Genomic DNA, 23,988 nt, shown 5'->3' with positions numbered 1-23,988 from the left:
TGTGAGCAGTCACCATTTTAGATACGTTGAAATATAAAACTTAGCATTAAGAAATGCATTTGTTTTTTAAACTACATAAATGACAGTAAGAATCAGCACATCCTCATTCTGAAGGACTTCAACTTTATAAATACAAAGCAAGCACCCACGTTTCCTTCTCTACTTGTGACTCTGGTTTTCTTCCCCAAACTAACTGCAGTTACAACCTTGGCTTGTACTTCTCACTGCCTCTGTTGCTGCTTTTTGGTTCTGTAACTGAATCCATGCATCTTGCAGAATACCTAAGCTGCCTCCTGCTAGAGGCTGCTGTGCAGGGAGGGTTTACTGTGCACCGATAGCTGTGTGCACATGGTATCAGTTCTCAGAGTGTTTCTGTCCTCCACAGCAGTTAGAGTAACTTCTCTCAGTCCCTCCGTCCCCCATGCAGCCACAGATATGTGCTCAAGATTCTAGTCTAGACCTGTTGGGAGCAGAGCTAGTGACTGAACTGTAGACTAGAGTTCAGTTACACGTGTATGTTCACTGTCTGGGAGGAAAGGAGTGAGGAGCTAGAGTGGGTAGAGTTCACATCAAGTTTCCTATTCAGAGTTTTAACAGGGACAGGAGAGATGGCTTGGAGGTTTAGAGCACTGGCTGCTCTTGCAGAGGACCCAGATTGCAGTGGGTTGCAGTGTCTGTAACTCCAATCTTAGGACATCCAATGGCCTCTTCTGGCTTCTGTAGGCACCATGCACTCATGCAGACAGAACGCCCATATACACAAAATAAATCACTAAAATCCAAACATCTATAAAGTTGTGTTTTTATAAATAGTTCTTAACATTGCTGGTCCGTATTACCATATCCAGTTTGCGTAGGGGTGGCGATCAGTCTTCAAAAGTTCTCCTTGACTTCTTAATAAGCAGTTCACTTTTCAACATTATGATTTTAATTAGCACTGCATCTTACTTGTAATATCATCTTCTATAAATTGACTCAATTTTAGAACAAAATGCCTACTTCAACCTTAAGAGTAGCACTTATAGTGATTATGCTTAAGAGCAACACTTGTAATGATTATGGTTTGTTTATTTGTTTATAGACAGATTTTTTTTTCCTACATAGCCCTACCTATGCTGGAACTCACTCTGTAGACCAGGCTAGCCTCAAACTCAGAGATCCATCTGCCCCTGCTTCCCAAGTGCTCAGGTTAAAGGCCTGTGCCACCGCAGCCCAGTTATGATTGTGGGTTTTATATGTGTTAGATTCCCAAAATTATAGTAGACACATAAATGCTGATATTTAAGAACATCTTCCTTTCTGGGCCTGAGCTATTTCAAGAATGCTTCATGAAAACTGTTCCTGATCGTTTCCCCTCTTCCATCACTATTGTGAAGCACAGGGTCATTCAGATACACTGGAAAGCCTTTTTCTTTCACACAGACAGAAGTAGCTGTGCCTGAGATTAGGTAGCATCATGTAAATTTTTAAATTAACTGATCACAATGTTTCTAAATCTTATAGCAAAATTCCCCTCTGCTCTGCAGAAAGTGGCATTTTCAGTGTGGTGTAAGCTTCCCCTCCAGCACAGCAGCTGTGTGGGTCTCTGTTCTGATAGAGTTTAATACCTTTTCAAGAAAGCATGGCAAAGTTGGGTATGGAGGTGCATACTAGCACATAGATGATACCGACACTTGGGAGCCTGAGGTAGGATGGTAAGTTCCCTGCCAGCCCGGCCCTCAGGTGAGCTGGCTGTTTACCTTCTCTCAACTCCTGGTGTAGTGCCTGGCAGACAGTAGGTGTCATCACTCTTTAGTGCTGTGAAGGCCTACTACTTGAGGATGCCTTTTAGAACAGTTCAGTGAGCAAAATTGCTCTAAAGTTAGAAAGGACTCCAGTAACCTGATGGCACAAACTTTCATCACTCGATTATTTTTCATTTTATTATTACATGTTTTAGCACTCTGTCAGGCATTGGACACACAGTATCTCTAAATTTTGATCCTTCTTAGATTCATTGGATCTAGTAGTGAGTTCTGCTCTAACATGTACCTGCTGTCCTAGATCCTGCAGGTGGGTAAGAACTGAGTAGTTTATTTGTTCCTAGGAGGTAGATGGGTTATGTGCAGGAGAAATTAAGTGGCAGCAGTTCAAAGAACACTGAGCAGAGTTCAGCCATGTGAATCCTCGTAGTTGCACAAGTCTGCCCCAAATCAATGCAGACTTAACCTGGGATTGCACTTGTAACCAGAAAGTCCTGGGGAACCAAGAGGGGGACTGTCTTACTGGTCCCACTAGAGGTACTTTGATGGAAGAGGTTTAAGAGCAGTCACTTAAGTAGAACCTTGGGTTTGCTCTGTGTGATGTTGGCACAGTGATTTTAGCTAAAGGCAGGTAAAAGTATAATGCTCAGAAAATGGAGGAATTAGGAGCTTAGACAGGAAAGGTAAGTGGGGACCTAGTACAGAAAGTACTGGGGTGTGGCTTAAACCCCCATCTCTGCAGGAAACATAAGTAGCTCCCTGTTGTGGCTACAACTCCTCATAGAGAGCTATTCAGAGTTGATTGATGAATTACAAGTGAATTATTAATTGTTAAACTTATTAGATCAAATTCTTAGGTTATTATTAACTTATTGAATTCTATAGAGCAAACTGAGTTAGGCATCACCCTATACCAGTCTATTTTACATGTTTTCAGTGTTCCCAAGAAGATATTGCTGATAAGCTTGGCTTGGACATCTCTGCAACAAAGGCAGTCCACATAGGTAACCCCAAAACCGCTGAGTTCCAGGTAAGGATTTTAAATAGGTAAGAACTGGGGTAAAAGCAGTTTGTGGTAAATAACTTAGGGAAGTTTTCTTCAGTTATTATACCTCAGGGTGAAGCCTTAGACCATTTTAATGAACTTTCCTTAGATAATTTGGAGTTGGTCCCCCTGCCCTCCCACCCCTCTCCCCCCCCCCCTCTCTCTCTCTCTCTCTCTGTGTATGTGTTACTATTGAACCCAGAACCTTGTGCTTGATAAGCAAATGTAATATTAATTATTAACCAGACAGTGAAGTTAGCTTGTTTAAAAATATATATTTATTGTTATTATTTTTGTCTTTGAGATGGTGTCTTACACTAGGCCAGGCTGACCTGGAACTCATTGCACAGCTCAGGCTGGACTTGCAAATACTCACATTCAGCCTATTCTTAGCTGTTCTGTGTGTTGGTCTTGCTGGCTCAGCCACCTTTACCTGTGTTTTTCATGTCATAATTGATATATACTTAAAATTCTCTCTCTCCCATTCATTTGTAGTAGCTCCATGTCTCTCCGTAAGCCATCCTGCCAGTTGCTGACTGCTCTCTGTGTCTTTCATTGTCCTCTTGAATTGATTGGCAGTTTCTTATAGAGTTTAAGATTTAAATGGAACAGCCCTGCAATAGCAGTCCTGTTACATGCTTCAGAGTATAACTAGGATCTTAGCTGTAGACATGCATTTCAAGTTATAACAGCTTTGCTAACAGCTGACTCTGACTATCATCCGTCTTCCTGTGTATGTGAACTCTGGCTTTTTTTTTTTTTTTTTTTTTTTTTTTTTTGATATCCGATGTTTTAAAAATCTTAGAACCAAAGGATCTGGGTTTAGGAAACTTGACCCTAGTGTAGAGCAAACCTCAGCTGTGATCTGCAATAGTTTCTGTGGACCTTGGTTCTCACGTGTGTAAAAGGTAGTTTTTGGAAAATCGTATAGGCTGTGGAAATGTTTACACTTAGAAATTCTGAGTTTTATCTATAGAACTACCTACTGTAGCAGAGGCAGCTACACTGATATTTATTCACAGCACATTTTCATTGAGTAAGAGTGCATTTTTGCTTGTTTATGCTGAATCTATCCCCCTACCCCAGTTTCATTTATCAGCTGTGACACAAATTTTGTATTTCTCAAGATTTCTGTAACTGTTATATTCTTCCAAGTTTGTGTTCTGCCTGCTCCATTTTGCATAAACAGGGAACGCAGATCAGAAGTGCCTTAGCTGCCGCTATACATAGTGCGGCTTAGCATACCCCAGAATCCAACAGTGGGCTGTTAACAGGAATAGTAAAATGAAATCAACCTCTTCCGTCCCAGGTTGATTTAGTCAAGTGTTTGTCACAGCAATAGAAACCCTAACTAAGTCACTTAGTTAGCGCGGGTGGGCTGTAAGCTGTTAAGGAGTTAGTCACTTAGTTAGCGCGGGTGGGCTGTAAGCTGTTAAGGAGTTAGTCACTTAGTTAGCGCGGGTGGGCTGTAAGCTGTTAAGGAGTTAGTCACTTAGTGCGGGTGGGCTGTAAGCTGTTAAGCAGCCTCTGCCTCCAGGGGCTGAGATTACAGACAGGCACCAGTCATCTAGTTAGAGGAACTTGAACTTGCAAGATGGCTCAGTGGATTTATACAGCAAGGCTTACAACCTGAGTTTGATCCCTGGAGCCCACCCACATGGTTGATAGGCCAAACAGTAAATACTTATTTTAAAAGGTGAAAATGTCTAATTTATGGGGTAAAAAACCCAAGACCCAAAAAGCAATGTAACAAGCTTGCTAAGGTCTATAGTAATATAAGATATCTTGAAAAGAGGTTGTGTTGGCTAACCTTTATTACAGTCATTAGTTGTCACAACTGGCCTCTTATGTGCCCAGGGCATACACTGTTATCATAGGTCCTAATGCATTGGTTTCTAATATCCCTAGAGCATCTCGGAATAAATCCTCTATAGAAAGGAGGAAACTAGAGCGAAGAACTAAAAAGCAGATTTAACAACTAACTATAAGGAAACCACTTTGTTCTTTGAGAGATGGTCTTGCTGGCCCAGTGCTCACTGTATCACCAAGACTGATTGTGAGCACATAACAGTCTTCCTCACCATCCCAAGTGCTAGGATTCCATGTGCACTCCCATGGTGGGCTAGAGACACAGGGTCTTGCCAGGCAGTTCAGACTGGCTTTAAATGATGTTGCCCAAGCTCGCCTTGAACTTTTAATTCTTGCTGTTAGGATCAGAAAACTATGTCCATCTACTCATCTGTCTGTCTGTCTGTCTGTCTGTCTGTCCTTCCTATCTATCTATCTATCTATCTATCTATCTATCTATCTATCTATCTATCTATCATACATTTACTATAAATGGATGAGGAAGAGAGAAAGCAGAGAATAGTAAGTAAAAGTCAATTGTGAAGTGGAAAATTCAGGTAAGAGGGTTTGAGCCAGCTAGCCCAAAGCATGTAAGAACCGAGTATAGGCTGCATGCGAGCATTTGGGAGTGCAGCCTGGGCTACTTCAATTACTTTGTGAAAGGAGACAGAATATTAAAATTTGCCTATGTGCAACCTTGAAAACCCAGTTTAGTCTTAACGACTATAATGGAATAGCTAATTTTTAGATAGGAATAATCATACTTGCTTCTCACTGTATAAATTATATTTATTGGTGACTATTTTGTTAACTTGGAATGGAAAATATTTTCAGTTCTTTTAGTGAACTGCACTTGAATTTAAAAATAGAAAAGGCATCACTGCCCTTTCCCGAAGTTTTTCTTGAAGCCAGGAAGCTGGCTTGCTTTTGCTTTGTCTCCTTTTCCTCCCCAATTTGCCAGTTTTGTGAGTCAGTGTGAATTCCGTCTTTGCCTGTAGGTGGCGCGCACTACCCTTCTTCCTGGCCTTCTGAAGACCATTGCAGCAAACCGGAAGATGCCCCTTCCTCTCAAGCTGTTCGAGATCTCTGACATCGTAGTAAAGGATCCTAGCAAAGGTAAGGGAGTCACCGCTGGCTTGCGTACTTAAGCATTTTTTATCATGTGAATTTCAGCCCCGTTTAGAGATGTTAGCATGCTTATTCCTCTGCACGCAGCCAGGTTTCTTTCTTCCATATTGCTACTTCCCTCCTCAGAGTATTTTAGTAAATCCGAGTTAGTACATCACTATCAGAGCATCCTTGAGTTGGTAATTCAAAACACAGCCCTACCACAGCTGTGTTGTTTGTTACTAAATAAAATCGTTTTACACTTATTATCAAATATCGTATGTAAGTGTTCCAGGCCTCTCCCGTTGTTTCCTAAATTTCTTTAATAATTAGCTTATTTGAGTCTGCATCCTGCCAGAGCTTAGGCTTGGTGGCTGTGTCTCTTGCTTCCTGGATGGAAAGCACGTTCTCATCAAGCATTCGGCATTGCGGAGCCCTACTGAAACACCGCCTTATCGAGCTCAGAGACGGCAGGGAAAATAGAGTTCAGCCATAGTCCCTGGCATGGGCATGCATGGGTCCCTGAGCTCACCTCAGTACCAGCCTTGAGAGGGGGCTGTGGGGAGAAGAAAGGAGGGGAGAATGGGAGGTCCCCTAGCATTCTGAAACTGTTCTTCCCTGCACCCTGTGGCGTTTGTGTCATGGTGTTACGGTCAGGCTCTGATTGCCCAGCACTCCTGTAACAGGGATTGGGAGTGTGCTTTGTAATTTCCCCCTTTGAAGTATGTAAGTTCAAGTACTTAGCTTAGTATAGCAGAGTTTTTTGGTCTAACACTTGGAATGCATGATTATCCAATAAATATAAATTTAGGAATTTTGGAAGCCTGGTTTTCCTGGAAGTCTGTCTTTCTGATGCAAGCTCAGGTTCAATTGTCTGTGTAGACCTGTAAGTGCCGAGGCCCCTCAGTGAGCAGTGCCTCCAGTGACCACTTTGCTGACAGCCTTCCTTTGATTTCACACCTCAGCCCTTATGAGTGGTTTTAACTCCAGGCTGAGTCTGTAGAAGTTTTTGAAGTGACAAATCTAGTAGCAGCCATTTAGAATGTGGAGGGCTTGCTCGGTTTTTCCATTGGTGTATATACTTAGTGTCCAGGATGGCTGTGAACCTTGGCTGTTTCTTTCCACATTTACTCTGAGTCCAGGATTAAGGTAACTACACTGTTTCCTCAAAAGTTTTGCAATGCTCTTTCAGCAATGGGTCCTTTATACTTTATATAACTGACAGGGCTCCTTGACGGCCCTGGAGGGCTGGGTGTGTTCACAGGCTGTAGGGTGAGGGTGAGGGGCAGCCCTGGATGCCGCCTTTGCTGTAGAGTTTGGCTACAGCCATGGAGCAGTGCGTAGTTGTATTCAGCCCTAGGTGCGCGTGCCTGAGCTGGGTTTACTGTGGCTTGTTTTAGCTCGGACATTTGCATTTCTGTTGTTCTTTTTCTTATCAGGGAGAACCTGAACCTTTGTCCTAGTTGAAACTATCTATTGCTTTCTCCTTGGTTTGTTTCCGTCTGATCCTGCTTTGTCTTGCGTTGGCTGATTCTTTTTCTTTAATATTTTCTATCATATCAATAGCATGTGGAAAATGAAGGGAAGTTAAATGACTCAGAGTCTACGATCTGGAAAACATGTTTCCTTTTGTTGAGATGGAGTATGTTTTCTGTTTAGGTGGGCCTGGATCTTATTTCATAACAAAAACTTTTCTGATGCGGTGTTCTAAATAAGTGCATGTGGATCCCTCCTAGTCACCTGGCCTAGGAGGGCGTCTACAGCATCTGTAGGGAGGCAGCAGTGCAGACTGCACCCACAGGGAGTGGGTTTCAGTCATGCTTTCTATGGTACAGTTTATGTGAACTCTGGCTGTTCCCTCATCTGTACAATGGGGTAATGACAGCACTTGCTTCATTAGCTGTAGTAAGGATCCAGTGGAACTGCATTTGGAAAGTTTTAGCCACATAGTAAAATGGCGACTGCTGTTCTTGTTAGGGTGCTGGCAGTTCCAGGGCCAGATGCCGCTGGCTTGGGTCATGTCCATTTTCTGCTGTAGTGCTTAAAAGCTCAGAGTGGCCAACAGAGTTGCTGTGCTTTGCTGAGACAATGGGATTTGAATTTTAATTCTAACCTTTAAGGGACTTGGTGTTATTGGATTTTCTTCTTTTGTGTTCACACCCCCCCCCCCCCGCCCCATGAGAAATCCAAATCATACTAATGTAAGACTTTACTTTAAAGATAGATCACCACCCTGCCCTGGAAGATCCCATTGTCACTCTTGGGTGTGGGCTGAGAGCCTGGGCAGGGCCTGGTAGGTACAGTCACAGTGAAAGGTGACCTGGAGAGCGAGGCTGCCCTTAAAACTCCAGCAGCTTGATAGTGAGAGACTGCTTCTTCTCCTTGATAGTGAGAGAGAGAGACTGCTTCTTCTCCTTGATAGTGAGAGAGAGAGAGACTGCTTCTTCTCCTTGACAGTGAGAGAGAGAGAGACTGCTTCTTCTCCTTGACAGTGAGAGAGAGAGACTGCTTCTTCTCCTTGACAGTGAGAGAGACACTGCTTCTTCTCCTTGATAGTGAGAGAGAGAGACTGCTTCTTCTCCTTGACAGTGAGAGAGAGAGACTGCTTCTTCTCCTTGACAGTGAGAGAGACACTGCTTCTTCTCCTTGATAGTGAGAGAGAGAGACTGCTTCTTCTCCTTGATAGAGAGAGAGAGACTGCTTCTCCTCCTTGATAGTGAGAGAGAGAGACTGCTTCTTCTCCTTGACAGTGAGAGAGAGAGACTGCTTCTTCTCCTTGACAGTGAGAGAGACACTGCTTCTTCTCCTTGACAGTGAGAGAGAGAGAGACTGCTTCTTCTCCTTGACAGTGAGAGAGACTGCTTCTTCTCCTTGACAGAGAGAGAGAGAGAGAGAGAGAGAGAGAGAGAGAGAGAGACACTGCTTCTTCTCCTTGACAGTGAGAGAGAGAGACTGCTTCTTCTCCTTGACAGTGAGAGAGACACTGCTTCTTCTCCTTGATAGTGAGAGAGAGAGACTGCTTCTTCTCCTTGACAGTGAGAGAGAGAGACTGCTTCTTCTCCTTGATAGAGAGAGAGAGAGACTGCTTCTCCTCCTTGATAGTGAGAGAGAGAGACTGCTTCTTCTCCTTGACAGTGAGAGAGAGAGACTGCTTCTCCTCCTTGATAGTGAGAGACAGAGACTGCTTCTTCTCCTTGACAGTGAGAGAGAGAGACTGCTTCTTCTCCTTGACAGTGAGAGAGAGAGACTGCTTCTTCTCCTTGACAGTGAGAGAGACTGCTTCTTCTCCTTGACAGTGAGAGAGAGAGACTGCTTCTCCTCCTTGATAGAGAGAGAGAGAGACTGCTTCTCCTCCTTGATAGTGAGAGAGACTGCTTCTTCTCCTTGATAGAGAGAGAGACTGCTTCTCCTCCTTGATAGTGAGAGAGAGAGAGACTGCTTCTCCTCCTTGACAGTGAGAGAGAGAGAGACTGCTTCTCCTCCTTGATAGAGAGAGAGAGAGACTGCTTCTCCTCCTTGATAGTGAGAGAGAGAGAGACTGCTTCTTCTCCTTGATAGAGAGAGAGAGAGACTGCTTCTTCTCCTTGATAGTGAGAGAGAGAGAGACTGCTTCTCCTCCTTGATAGAGAGAGAGAGAGACTGCTTCTCCTCCTTGATAGAGAGAGAGAGAGACTGCTTCTCCTCCTTGATAGTGAGAGAGAGAGACTGCTTCTCCTCCTTGATAGTGAGAGAGAGAGAGACTGCTTCTCCTCCTTGATAGAGAGAGAGAGAGACTGCTTCTCCTCCTTGATAGTGAGAGAGAGAGAGACTGCTTCTTCTCCTTGATAGAGAGAGAGAGAGAGAGAGAGAGAGAGAGAGAGAGAGACTGCTTCTTCTCCTTGATAGTGAGAGAGAGAGACTGCTTCTTCTCCTTGACAGTGAGAGAGAGAGACTGCTTCTTCTCCTTGACAGTGAGAGAGAGAGAGACACTGCTTCTTCTCCTTGACAGTGAGAGAGAGAGACTGCTTCTCCTCCTTGACAGTGAGAGAGAGACTGCTTCTTCTCCTTGACAGTGAGAGAGAGAGAGACTGCTTCTTCTCCTTGACAGTGAAAGACTGCTTCTCCTTGGGGCAGCCACATGCCACATGGTCTTGATGCTAAAGTTCACCAGGATTGAAAGACAACATGGTGTTCAGACCTAAGCGGATCTGGGTGATTCCAGTTCTGGAAAAAATGCTGTGTTGCACTCTGCCAAGGAATGCCAAAATGGACGCAGAGCCGCATGCCCTGACAGGTCCTTAACATTAACTTTATCAAAGTCTACAGGGAAAACTACACTGGCATAGTAATCAACCAATCAATCAATCAATCAATCAATCAATCAAAGAAATCTTCTTTGAATAACTTACCATTTTTTAAGTGACAAATTAGAAGTCATCTCTCGCTTAGCTATATGCTAGCCATGTGTTCCTAAATGAAACTTTTTAAATAATAAAGTTGAAACCACCAAAAATAAATAATAGCGGGATTTTCCAATTAATAGTGAAATTCCCCAAATCTTAGTGAACAGTTCCCAAATTATGGGGTTCAAAAAAATAGAGATGTGTGGTGAGCACGAGCCAGGTAGTGTAATTAACCACGATGGTAGAAACGAGAAACGACGTTAGAATGGAAGAGAGCCCTTGCCACGTATGCAGGAGATGGATTCAGCTCCTCAGTACCGTGTGAAGAACAGCGTGTGCCTGACTTACCAAGACCAGGGAGGCAGAGGCTGGCTGAACCCTGGAGGTCACTGCATAGCCATGCTCCGTGTGGAGGGAATGTGCAAAGTACCCTGGGAATGCAGAGAATGGAGCTACGACTGCCAGCAACCCATTCTGTAATGCCGAGAAAATCCTAGCACCCCTAAGCCTCATATGAGTGTCTGCTTGGCAAACATAGCTTCCAAAATGAAAACAAAAATGGAATCTGGATTTCCGTGTTTTCCTGTCTGACCCAAGTTCTTCTGAAAGCAGGAAAAAGACAACTCCCATTTTCCTACTTGACCTAATCAGACATTTTGCTCTAACATGCACTCCTCTCGTGGCCGTCATGATGAATGCGGCTGTAAGGCTGCCAGTTTTGAAACCTAGTCAGGCACACTTTTCAAGCATTAAGACTCCCACTGTAAAGCAGGCACATTTGGCTCGTTTGAGTTTGAGCCAGCCACTGCATTTGTTGAGCCTCAAGATCCGAAGCTGCCGTAACACTTTTAAAAATTAGTCATGACTCAGGGGACTAAGCTGATTTATCCCTTTTGTTGGACAGAGTGGCATGTGTTTTTGGAACAAGAAACTGAGTACAGTCTCTGCCCTAGGGTAAGTTTTTCAGTTTTGTAGCAGGGAGGTAGCAGTGGAGAGCATGCAAGGCTGCTGTGAAGTTACTGGCTGGTTTCAGATGTTAATAGCTCATTCATTTCAATGTTAGGAATGACCAAACTGTAAACAAAATATTTTTAAAAGCCAGAAAAACTGCAGGGACGAGCAAAAGACTGCCTGTCTGGAAAAGCTAGCCCATTTTGCACACTCCAGCCTTCTCCCTTTCAAACACAATTGAATCCTGCAGTCACAGTTTCTCCCTCAGTGCTCATGGAAGCTACCACCATGCCTAGAATCTCACTGAAATCTAAGAGAAAACGGATCTCTGGGTCAAGGGTGCTCAAGTCTAAAAGGAGCAGGAAGCTAAGGATGTGCAGAAGCTTGGCTCTGTGAAGGGTTGAGGGGATTTTATATCCTCAGGGTCAGATCAGCAGGACCTGCTCATCCAAGGATCAGCCTGGCATGCATCTCAGTCACCGATACATACGTGGGTTCAGCACCAGCAGTTCAGAAGGTCTGGACTGGTCATTCTGTACTAAGGGAGTGGTTGGTGCTCTCACTGAGGGCTCCAGACAGCCTCCCTTTCTTCTCCAAGCACGACTGCTCCGAGCTTTTGACTACTCAGACCTCCCTCCGTCCTCCAGAGCGGCTCCTGCTTTGAACTCCATTCCTCCTGCCTCTAGGTTACACTTAAATAGTTCCCAAACGTCACACTGTCCCAGACGCGGCTCTGAGGGAGAGGATGCCCTGTTCCTTTTTAACCTTCCTAAGTGGATGTGGAAATAAAGAATTTATGTTTTAAGCCTTTAATTGCAAGATCTGTTTCAGAGTTTTGTTTCTTCTTTCTCCCTTGAGCATCATGGCTGCCACAGAGCATAACTGTTTGGTCTTTGCATATGCTGTTTCCTCAGCATACTATTTGTACACATGCACACACATGGATGTTAGTGTTTACCTGCCGTGTGTTACAGAACATTAAACATAGGGGTATGCGTAAAGCCTTGGGTTCAATCTCCAGCACGACAAAAATAGACATACATGAGTAAAATAAAGGTCAGGTCTTTATAATTTTTGGTATGCTTATGTGCTTGATGAAGGCTCTAGAAGAACACTGTTATAGGCCTGTGAATACCCGTCTTCTGAGACACTCTCATCAATTCTGGAGCCTCAGATAATAGAAGATTACCCAGCATCCACATGTGGAATGTGGCTTTCTGAAGAGGGCTTATGTCATCGGTCTGGATTAATTTAATTTCACCATTTCATATTTTTGGCATGTAGTATTTCCAATTAATAATTCAAAAAGCATGGGTGTAAGGAGACTGACGCTAACCATTTTTGAAGCAGCATCCTTTGCATATGAGACGGCATCCTAGCTGAGTAAATATATCATTTTTAATAGAGAAAGTTATTTTAGTGTGCTTGGTTCCACAGAGTTAAGATCTGCTAACGTGAGTATAATGTGCCCTGTCATGCATCCAGTACTGTGTTTTTAATAGATAAAAATCCATTCCAGGTTTATGTTAACAAAATAAAAGCCAACCCTCAGGAATATAATTTCTTCCCTGTATGCATTGAGAATTTAGAGGTTCCCTTCACAGTTGTTTCTCTGCTCTCAGCATCACTCGAAAGCAAAGGCTGGGCTGTGCTTTGGTGCGGCCACAGATAAGCATTTTAGGAAGGCTGTTGCTTTCTTACGATCGAACATATATTCTTAATATTCTTAAGCTTTCATGAACATGTACTATTGATTTAAGAGTTTTGTTCTTTTGTTTAATTAAAAAAATAAGATCTACAACTTGTCAGTCATTCCACACCTAGAGTTAATTCACTGCCAGTCCTTGTGTCTATCTGTGGCCGTGCTACACTTCTGTGTGCAGCTACAAAGAAAGGTGACAGTTTTATAGTTTACACTTTTTTAAGTGGTTACACTTAATCTAGCCTAGCTGAATGCATATTGTTGATCTCATATTTAATGGTTACATAATATTCTACCATGTGGAAGCAGAGTAAGCGTGAATGAATAGATTGTTATGAGACTTTTCCTAAAGTATTTCTTTAAGTGAGTATCATTTTCCCTTGTACAAATACTTCTTTTTAGAAATAACAATTTGTCAGTTCCTAGGTATATACATTTAAATATTTGATAATTTAGTAAATGATTTTCTAAAATTTTTAACTGATTTTTTTTCTTTTTTGTTTTGATTTGGTTGGTTTTGAGACAGGTCTTGCTGTGTGACCTCGACTGTCTTCAAAGTAACATCCCACTTATAGGTGCATATGAACCAACATACCCAGCATGTAGTTATGTCTATATGTATAAATATATGTGGCATCTAATACTGTATCACATATATTAATTATACCTATAAAATGGATTTCACTATGCCATTTTCTTTTCTTCTGTTCTCCTCCTCTTTCTTCTTATAACAAGTACATCTGGCTTGGTCGGAACTTGCTGTGTAGACCAAGCTGGCCTCCAATCTGACTACCTCTGCCTCAAGTGATGGGATTAGAGGCACCTGCTGGCTATTGTGCCCTGTGTTTTATTCACACCCCCACTGCTTGTCCCCAGTCACTGCTGCTAATCTCCCTGTCTAGTCTCTCCTTCGCTTCCATGTCTTTGCTGAGTTACTTCCTCTGTGGTAATTTATAGTTCTGTCAGGATGATGTCAGGGTTCTTGCTTCCCTACATTAGCTCTGGTCATTTAGAGGTGCTGAAATCCTTTAGGAGATAGGTCTGCGGCACGAGTTAAAGTCTTGTGAGTACCAGTGTTGAAAATGCTGCTGGACAAGTAGACATAGATGCTACAGTGATGTGCTTCTTTCTCTGAGTCCGGCCTACTGCTAATCTCCAGCCTGAACACAGCATCAGCCCTTGATTATTCTAGAAGCTTTCTGTTCTCCCCAGACATGTTTGTTCATTCAGCATCTTTATTTAGGCGTCTGGGTTCATGCGGACATAAGGAAGACTGTACCCTGGATGATATGATTACCAGAAACCACTAATTCCCCTCTAATCATCAGTGCAACAGGATCTGCACTGCCTGGAAGCCTATGGCAAAGCCCAGGATATGAGTAGAGTCACATGCTCAGGACACCATGTGCCACTCCCTTTTCTTTTCCTTAAAAAAAAAAAAATAAGAAAGTCATTTGTTGTACTCTTCGAGCTCACAGAACTGCATCTAGCCACTCCTCCTTTGGGTGGTTTAGATCAGCTCTCTCCAGGCAGCACTTTGAAGTCTGTGCAGTACACGGATAATTTAGGCTGACATACTTGGCAGGCCCATTTAAGAAGCGAATTGTTTGATGGCATGACACAAGAGGTCTGTTAACTGAGTTATAAAGAACCGAGGCATTTCCAACAAACCCTAGCTTTGGCATGAAATCTAAATAGTTCTTACTCTGTGGCATGCAGTCTTTACTTCCTGTGATGTAATATGGCCTCTCGGGCACAAGGCAAGGAGGTGGGAATTTTAGCATGCCTAGTCATTTTTCTGTAGGTGGTGATGGGAATGGACAGTGAATGTTTTAACAAAATATAAAGAACTAAATCCAGAGGGGACAGCATCTTTGGAAAATGTGAAAAAAACAGTGTTGGGGTAGGGAGGAGACACCGAAATAATGAGGTTAATGCATAGCCCTCAAAGTATCGCAAAATTAGACCTAGAGGTTAGTTTATTTTTTTTTCCATGTGTGTCATAACATCCTGAAACTTTTCTTCATTGAGATAAACTTTAATTTTATTTTTTTACCTTTTTGAAGACAAGGTCTCCTGTAGCCTAGGATAGCTTTAAACTCACTTTGTATCCAAAGATGACTTGAGCTTCTGATCCTCTTGACAAGCAAGTGTCACCATGCAGTGCTACAAAAGCACTCTTATCAACTGAATCCCGTTCCCAGAGCTTTTTTAAAAACAGTTTTAAACTGTAAATATTTTTTTTGCTATAGTCCCTCAAAGCACATAATTTGCTTTAAAAATGCTGTGGTTTGGTCTAGATATTTTACTGTTATCAAGAAAGGTTCACTTAAATAATTGGGAGATTAGGGAAAAGTACTCCAAGGCAAAGGTTGCCAAACTAAAGCAGCTTCTCATTTGCATCGGTGAGCTCTCTGAATGGCGGCCTTCCTGTCGGCCTCTTCTCTCACAGTGAGTATGGAACTACAAAGTGGTTTCAGTCCATGCCTGTGTTAAAGTGGAGGCATGTGACACCAACAAATGGGGACCACATGGCAGGAGTACCCAGAAGCAAGTCAGTAGTATGAAAGGGTCATTTAGTTCTGTTTCATTTCATTTTTTCCCTTCAGGAGGAGAAAGACTCTGTGTGTGTGTGTGTGTGTGTGTGTGTGTGTGTGTGTGTGTGTGTGTGTGTGTGTGTTCACATTTCTGAGCAGAATTAGGTCTCTCACTTTAGTTTATGCATGCTGCTGGGTTACCTGGCATTTATACCTGCCTGACTTTAGTATTGATCTTAGCCCTGCACCTTTGATTATAGAGTTTGGATAGCAGAGTTCTGTGTCCTTGATGGGAACAGTAGCAAGGGGCGGTAGTGAAATACTCATCCCTCATGCTGCCTTGGAATAGGGTCCACTCTGGGCTCCTGACCTGGTGTGGTAATTGCTTCCCTGTGCTTGCCTCTTTCTAGACGGTAGTTATGTGCTGAGAAGTTAAGTGTTTGGTTTGTGTGAGTCCTGCAGTGTGTCTGGGCATTGCGGTGTGAGGAAGGCCAGCGTGCCTCAAGCACAGCAGGCAGAAGTGGTAAATGGTGAGTGAGTGCGTGAGCGAGAGCAGCTCCTTCTCCGTGTCTATTCAGTCAGAAGTTACTGAGAACATAGTCTCCATAAGGTGAAATACTGTTGATGGATAGATGGACACAGATTCCAGATTTTGAAAACTAATTTATTTCAGTGACTTACGAAAATTTAAAGAATCGTAAAAACTTTGGAGAAGTAAAACATCTGTTCTTTGTACTAAAAATGTTTCAAGTGTGCACATCTTTGATTGTGTTAAGCAGCTCGCATTTATCTTTATACTGTTTCCCTTCAAAATCCTTTACGGTGCTCTGTAGGGCAGTGGAGAGTGTGGGGTTTGGTCAGCTCTGAGCGAGTCCTGATTGTAACTTCATAGCTGTGGAATTGATAATGATTAGCCCGAGCTAGTTAGCTGACTTTGGGCAACTCCACTTAACTGCCCTGAGGTTTGGCTTCTCCATCTGCTCCATAGAAGCAGTAATCCTTGCTTGCAGTGTCTTGAGCTAATAATGACATCAGTGGCTGCTGGTAGATACCCAGTCCCTGACAGCTCACGGGTGGCCTGAAGGCCACGGTATCTGGTTATCGGGGTGATGAAAGGCCATTGTGCCAGCATGGCTAGTAGCTTTTGCGTGTGGAAAGCTGCAGGCGAGCGTTGTTCAGTCCATGTGAGCAGAGGCAGCTCAGTTTTCACTCTATTTCCCAGACAGGTTTTCCTTTCTCCTAATTTAAAATGTAGAAGAGGCCAAGTGCATTTGAATTTGTATCTAGAGCTGTGTGTCTCCAGTTTAAGGGTCATGGTATTTACCTAGTGTGTGCTAGTTTTCAAGTTAAATGCTGCCGCCGCCCACTTCAAGTCCTCCTTTACGTGCTGTGCACTTTTTAGATCATCACCTGAACAACATCACCCTGGAAGTCCTCCATATTTCCCACTTTGTCACATTTGCCCCATATTTTACTTTATACAGCTACCATCTAGTCTCAGCTGTGTGAAATACACTTTTCTACCATGGCGTGAGTGGGTCTTGTGTCCTGTAGCCTTCTGTGGCTGGCTTCTTTGATTCACTACAGTGCCTCCAAGAACCTTCTACCTTTTAGGTCCACTGACAGTTTGATGTGGCAGTGCCATCTCACTGTTTATACACTGGTCCATTATCCAGTTATCCACTGGGGTTCATCTTGGGTTGTGAGTCTTTGCCGGGTTGGGGGGCTGGGGGAGGTTTCTCTGCATAGCCTTTGCTATCCTAGAACTTTTTCTGTAGACCAGGTTGGCCTCAAACTCAAGAGATCCATCTGCCTCTGCTTCCCGAGTGCTGGGATTAAAGGAGTGTGCTACCACTGTCTGGCAGTTTGTCTTATTTTTATATAAGGTAACATATATTAGTCTTGGAAAGATTTAAACTAGTCAAACACAAATATAGAAAAAAATGATCTCTTCGAGGCATAACCAGTAAATATTAGATCTATTTCATTTGAGTCGTTTTTCTCTATGTATGGATGTGTGTTACTATGGCTCAATTGTATAGTTTTGATTCGTCACGTACTTTTAAAAGTTATTGTGGTGGTTTAAAATACATATGCAAACTACCTTCTTAGTAAGCTTTTACGTGCACAGCACAGCAGCAGTTCTACACATTCTTGTGTGAAAGACCACTGAAACGGTCTCAGCACACAGGGCTGGAGCTCTGTGAACGGCACTTCTCCACCCTTCCTTTCTGTCAGCCCTGACAGCCACCCTCCTATTTCTGTTTCTGTAAGAGTGACTGTGAGGTGTGGGGAAGGTGTAGTACACGGTAGTGTCCTTTCACACATGGTCCTGCCCTCAGTCACATTAAACGAAAGGCTTCTGTACCTCAAGTATGGGGATCGTGTAGGTTTGACTGGCTATGTGTAGCTTATCTCACTTGGTGGGTTGTCTTTGGATTGGTAAACATCCTTTGTTTTACTTCTTTCATGAAAAAATGATTTTTAAAATTTTATTTTACGTGCATGAGTATTTTGCTGTCTGTTTATCTGTGCCCTTGGAGTTCAGAAGATGGTCAGATTCCCAGGGCTTATGGATGGTGGCAAGCTGCTATGTGGGAAGTGCTAAGAGCTAAACCTGGTCTTGGCAAGAGCAACAAGTGCTCTTAACCACCGAGTCAGTTGTCTAGCCCCTCATTCCAGGCTTTTATTGTGAAGGTTTATGTAGAATTCTATGTATATATCACACACAGCTTGTTTTTAAGATTATAAGGTAAACAATACTATACTGTAATTATAACGTGGCTAAGAGATGGAATGTGCCGGGATCCTCGGAGTCTGCTGTGACACTTCTGCTGCAGTGTCGTCCCTCTCAACTCTGCTGATAGTTACTGCCTTGTTTTGCTTCATAATTTTCCAACCTGTGCAGGTTCTTTCTTTGAACAACATAATTTAGTTTGGTTTCCTTTTTAACTTGGCCTCCTTTTAAAAAAAAAAAAATACAGGATCTGGGAGTACAGCAAAGTCCTCAGTTCAATCCCCAGCAATCTCCCCAGGTTTTTGTTTGTTTTACTGTTATAAGTGTTCACTGTTGACCATTAAGGAGTGCTTTCCCAGAATGCTTTCCCACAACCTCCACAGTGCTCAAGGAGTGACTGTACTGCACTCATCCTATCTAGGTTTCTGCGTCTCTATTGGAAATAATATAGTGCGTGTTGGGCAGAAAGCTCTTTAGGTGTTTAGTAGTAGGATTGCGGTAGTATCTTGAGGACAGAGTATGAATCATTAACTGGTACATTGTGCTAGAGTGTTTATTGCAGGTTCTACAAGTAGGTTCTGTAGTAAACCTTTCCACCTGGGGCCAGCCTTCCCCAGAGTAAACACCTTTGAGAATTGGGTGGCTAAGTAGTTTGATCTTGTCTTCAATTTCTGAGGCTGGTTGCTCCTCTTGGTGTCAAATAATCTGCTAATCTCTTGTTAACTTCGTTGGTTAAATAAGGACTAATGTGACCCGTTGACCAAGTCATCTTCGCTTTTCTAGATGTAGGTGCAAAAAACTACAGGCATCTCTGTGCTGTTTATTACAACAAGAATCCTGGGTTTGAGATCATCCATGGACTGCTGGACAGAATTATGCAGCTGCTTGATGTGCCTCCCGGTGAGGAAAGTGGGGGCTACGTGATCAAAGCCTCCGCAGGTAAGATGCCCAAGTCGGCGAGTGATGAAAGGCCGCATCCTGCTTTCATAAAGTCCAGTTTCATTTCATTTTGCTTTTGATTTAGAGAGTGTGGGCAGTAAAGGGCAGAGAACTTTATTTTAATTGTTAGTATTTTCTAGAATATACTGATCTCTTTCCCTCCAGAACCCCAGGAGTTGCTCTGGGAAATGGTTAGGAGCTGCTGCAGTGTTGCTTTTGCAAGTGACCTCTGTGGCACCAGTGAGCCGGAGAGCGCAGGCTGCAGGCTCAGACGACTGAAGGGCAGCCTGCAGCTTTGAGGCAAGGCCAGAAGAATGCCACTGTGAAAACTTCACTTGTTAATCACGGAGCAAGGTGGAATCCACTGCCAAAAGCACAGTCCAGTCTCTGGCTTTAATTTAGACCAATAAATGCCACGTGTGTGCTCCTCGCATGCTGCTTTCTCCTTGTCCGAGGAGTTCTGAAACTTTTGCTGTTTGTTCTCCTGTGGCTTGAATCTAAGCTTATTTTCTTTGACAAGAAACCTAGAAACAATTGAAGCCAAGTATTTTTATCACTCATTCCTGCTGTTTACCTTGCTGTTTTTAGGACTGAATTTGGCATCCTAAATTTCCACCAGAACCTTCAGTTTGAAAGTGTTACTTAGCAGTTATTTATAGTGAGGTTTGGTGAGGAAATATTTTGGGACTTTGCTTATATTTATTTTCTTAATTCTCAGAGTTTTTTTTCTATTTTTCTTTTTTATTGTGGCTTGTTTTCTTTTTTATTTTGAACCATTTTTTAAAATAGCTCTGAAATATCTAGCTATGTTGGGCTGTTTCTCACATAAAGTTGAGCAGTTTAATAGTCATAGGAGTTAGGCATTTCTATACATTTCCCATCAGATGTGATCCAGTGAGAATGTGTTATGCTCGCATAGTAGAGTCCAGTGCTGGAACTGGATCTTAGAGTCCATGTAGTACAATATCTGGGCTTTATAAGTGAAGCAGTTCAGGGGAGGCAAGTTGTGTGGGTTGGGCCCAGTTGTTCATGTCAAACCCAGGACTTTTCCTCCAGTTGCTTCAGGTTTTGCTGCACACACGCTGTCAGCGGTTGTACAGTTGTAGAAATGAGCTGGGGGAAGTGACAGGGTCTCTGAAAGAATAGGGCCAGGCTCTGTTCCGCAGAGCCCGTGGGCAAATCTGAAGGTGAGTACTGTGGGATGCATGTGGAGTAGAAGGCCATTTGTGTGGCTACAAGCTGTGGAAGGAGTTCTGGATGCTGGCAAGGGCCTTCAGCTAGCTAGAAAGTGTAGAGGCTTCTGCTTCTTTTGAAGCGGGTGGGTGATAGCAGGTCTGTACTGCAGTGGGATTAATGCGACAGCCTGTGGTTTGGAGGCAGGAAGAATGGTGCTGAGTCCATGGTGGGAAGCCTTGCAGGATACTGAGGAGCAGTGAGAGGGACTGTCTAAGAGTGAGGGTCAGATGCCACCAGAAGATAAAAACAGCGGCATCCAACATACGGAAATTTTCATAGTCTATATTATTTAGAGCCTTGTATGACAGCCATTAGGTGTTGATCTTAAAAATTATATTTTTGTAATTTCAAACTTAAGTAATTTGAATCACGTGGATGTTAAAGTTCAAACCAATAGAGAACTTTTAGCATCTAATTTCCATAATAGAAAGTATCTGCTATTTTGGCCTATAGTTGTTTTTAAATTACAAAGTATCTATTAGTTATAACTATTCTCTTCATCCCCACCCAGTTCCCTCCCTTCTCCTCATTTCTCCCTGGAACTAACTAGCTCTGTAGATCAGGCCTCCAACTCAGGAGATCCGCCTGCCCTGCCTACTGATTGCTGGACTAAGGAGTCTGTCCCTACCAGCCAGCTTACTCTTGGAGTCTGACCATGTAACTCTGACGGTCCCGGAGCTCACTGTGTAAACCAGTCTGGCTTTGAATTCACAGAGATTGGCCGCCTCCTGCCTCCTGAATGAATGTAGGATTAAAGGTGTGTGCCGTCAAGCCCACCATCCAGTGATTAGAACTGTTTTCCAATTCCTTGTAGGTCTTCATGTTTCTTTTGCTTAGGACAAGTTGTTACTTTTTTCCTCTTCAGTGCTAGAGATTGCACCCAGGGCCTGGGGCAGTCTAAGCAAACACTCTGCTGCTGCAGTGTACCCTGCCCTTGGTGTCCTGTCGCAGGATCTGGCTGCTTAGCCTAAGCTTGCTTTCAGTTTCCAGTCCTTCCCCTTTGCTTCCTGAGTACAGAGATGATTGGCAGGAGCCACCACGCCTAGCTTACTTTGTCTGTTTTTCATACAAAAATTTAAGGGCTTATTAGTTTTCCTTTGGGTCTACATTTGGCTCTCAGAATACCATAGTGTGTATTTTGAAAGCTTTGCTATAAGGTGCACACATAGGTGGCCTGGAGCAGTATTACCTGGTATGTGTGTCTAACTGGACTTCCTTGAAAAGAGAAGGGGAGAATTTACTCTCGTTTCCTACCATTAGTTTCTCATCGCCATCAGCAGCCACATCCCGCTCCCTGGGCTCTGGGACATGTGCCTAGTTCCTGGGTGCTTTTCTCTTCAGGATGCTCTTTGTAAAAGCCATCAAGCCAAAGACAGTTAGTGTCATTGTAAGTAATGGCTCTTAATTATTCATAGGGATTTCTCAGTTAGATTCTCTAATGACAAATATGATTATATTTTTTTATGGTCAGAAAAATCAAGGTCTAAATAAATGGCTTGTCAAAATAAGTCAGCAGCAGCAAAAAAAAAAAAGCACTCTGCCTGTGATGTGTAACCACAACTAAGGAACAACAAATTTTCTAGACTCCATTTTGTAAGCACAGGGATTTAGTCGTTGGAGTGTGTTTAGCTGTATCTTTTTCTCAGGCTTACTGATATATATATGTACACACACACACAGTATACATACACACAGTATATATATATATATACACACACACACACAGTCCATGTAGATATAGATATGTGTATATGGTAGGAAGTACGGCAAGTAGAACCAGAATTAGAACTACTGTTTCATGCCACTTTGATTCCTGGACTGTCTTTTATTTCTTTAGCATATGGCTTACTTTTTAATAATTAAACATCCCTAGCGGCTTTGCAGTTATACTTTAGCTTAGCCTGTTAAGCAGGGCTGCTTGACCGTGTGACTTGGGCCTTGCTGCCCTCTTTCTCTTAGTGCTTGCTTACAAGCTTCCTTCTGTCTACTATGCCTGGAGAATGAGTAGAGTGGAGCTCAGTCTTCCTCCTAGAACCTGGCCTTGCCCATTGGAAGAGAATGCTGGAAATTCATGTGGTTGATGGTCGCCTGGCTCCCAGGGAGGATGACCTAGAGCATGGCCTTACTGATGGAGTGGTGGCAGCTCTCTGCAGCTGTGTGTGTCTGCAGCACTCAAAGCCGTGACTGCACCAGAGAGGAAAGGCATGGTCACTGATCATACATATTTTTCATTTTCTGAGCACCTCCGGAATCTAAGACCATAAAGTGATATAGATTGTCGAGTTGATGATAGAATGGGATCAGGCTGAGTGGAAAAAAGCCCTTGTTAGCACACTGCAGAGCATTATAAGGGTTTCAGACGCTCAGCACAGAGTGCTTTAGAGGTATTTGATCAGATCATTATACCAAATATATGTTTTTATTTTTTTCAGGCTTTTCCCCTTCATTTCTGTGGTTTGTTGTAAACTAAATTATGTATGTTAAGATGCACTTAGCCTTTTAACAAAACCACTTCTGGGCAAGGAAAATTCTCAACATTTTTGTGTTTAGAACAGTAATGTGGTTACTGGGCAAATCGGTGGCAAAAATAATTTCTTGTAGAATGTGGTGGGCTTTGTTTGTGACTGGCTGCATTGACTCCAGTGTGTGGTTTTTCCTCCTTAGCTTGTTACCTCGTTCAGTTTTTGTTTTTTTGTTTTTGTTTTTGCAGTTCTACAGAAAGTTCAGTTTAACTGGAGACAAGATCCTTGGTGAGCAGACAGGTTTCAGAGCTTTAGTGAGTTTGTTTGTTTTTGACAGTCTGAGTTTTCATGCTACTAAGAATTCATTTCAGGCAATGAAAATTGACCTTGTAATGCACACAGTTAGCTCAGCACCATATGTACTCCCCTTCTGTTAGAGTAACACCTAGTGAGCGTCGGCTTGACCCAAGGTCATGACCTTATTCCCCTTTCAGGACACCTGGGAAAGATCTCAGAGGCTAAAATACATGGGTGGGGTTGTGCTGTTTCCCTTGTCACTCTGTCTTAGTGTAACATGAGCTTAAAAATTCATTGGGAAAGTATCTGAACAGCTTGTTGAAGTCAGGGTGTTCAGTTTATGGTTTGGTTACACAGAGCATCCTGAAGTATAACATAGGGCATCTAAGGAAAGTGTCAGCACCGTACCATCAGCAAAGACTGATCTGCTAAGGCATCGGCTTTGGTAAAAAGTTTGAAGCTTGGAGCCTTGTGACCTTACAAAGAGGACCTCTTCGTGATTGTCTACAGCTGTGGTCAAAGATTCCCAGTACTGTGTCCATGTGCTCTGAAGTGGTAAAAGACTGGGGGCAGGCAGCAGGACAGTGGGGTTGCAGGGCTCGTGGAAGTTCTAGCACCTATCTCACGGTTCACCCGGCCTGTCTTACTTGTGAATGAGGTTCATCATTCCTGCCTCATTTCTGTGTGTAAGGTAAAGGTCTTCCCACACACGGACACTTCGCTTTCTTCAGATGTATTTTGTTCTACAAATCATTGTATTCACAAACCCTACACAGAATGGTTTAGTTCAGTGCTCTGATAGTGTCATAACACATGTGACACACAACTTTTGTGTTTGTGTTGTTGTTGTTATTATTATTTCTCCTAAAGACCTTTTTTACATATTCTCTGTCTTTTTCCAAAGTTCAAAACTCTTCATTTACCCCCTGCAGGATGACACAGAGCTACCTAGCACATAACCCTTTTCTGTTAACCAAAAGGTTTCTCTCAGCCTTTGTTAGAA

At 43.0% G+C, this 23,988-nt stretch overlaps 1 protein-coding gene across 1 annotated transcript in view; it reads left to right on the top strand.

Moving 5' to 3' along the window:
• The window catches only part of Farsb (phenylalanyl-tRNA synthetase subunit beta), a 64,003-nt gene that overhangs the window by 23,639 nt on the left and 16,376 nt on the right, over positions 1–23,988 (top strand). Inside the window, exons 14-16 of the mRNA XM_032901435.1 lie at positions 2,680–2,772; positions 5,634–5,751; positions 18,835–18,990. Coding sequence (XP_032757326.1) covers positions 2,680–2,772; positions 5,634–5,751; positions 18,835–18,990 — 367 coding nt within the window. The remainder of the gene's footprint in view (positions 1–2,679; positions 2,773–5,633; positions 5,752–18,834; positions 18,991–23,988) is intronic.

The sequence above is a fragment of the Rattus rattus genome, chromosome 4 (assembly GCF_011064425.1).
Source record: "Rattus rattus isolate New Zealand chromosome 4, Rrattus_CSIRO_v1, whole genome shotgun sequence".
Classification (NCBI taxonomy): domain Eukaryota; kingdom Metazoa; phylum Chordata; class Mammalia; order Rodentia; family Muridae; genus Rattus; species Rattus rattus.
Note: the sequence above shows the minus strand (reverse complement) of the source record. Positions and strands in the feature narration are given on the sequence as shown.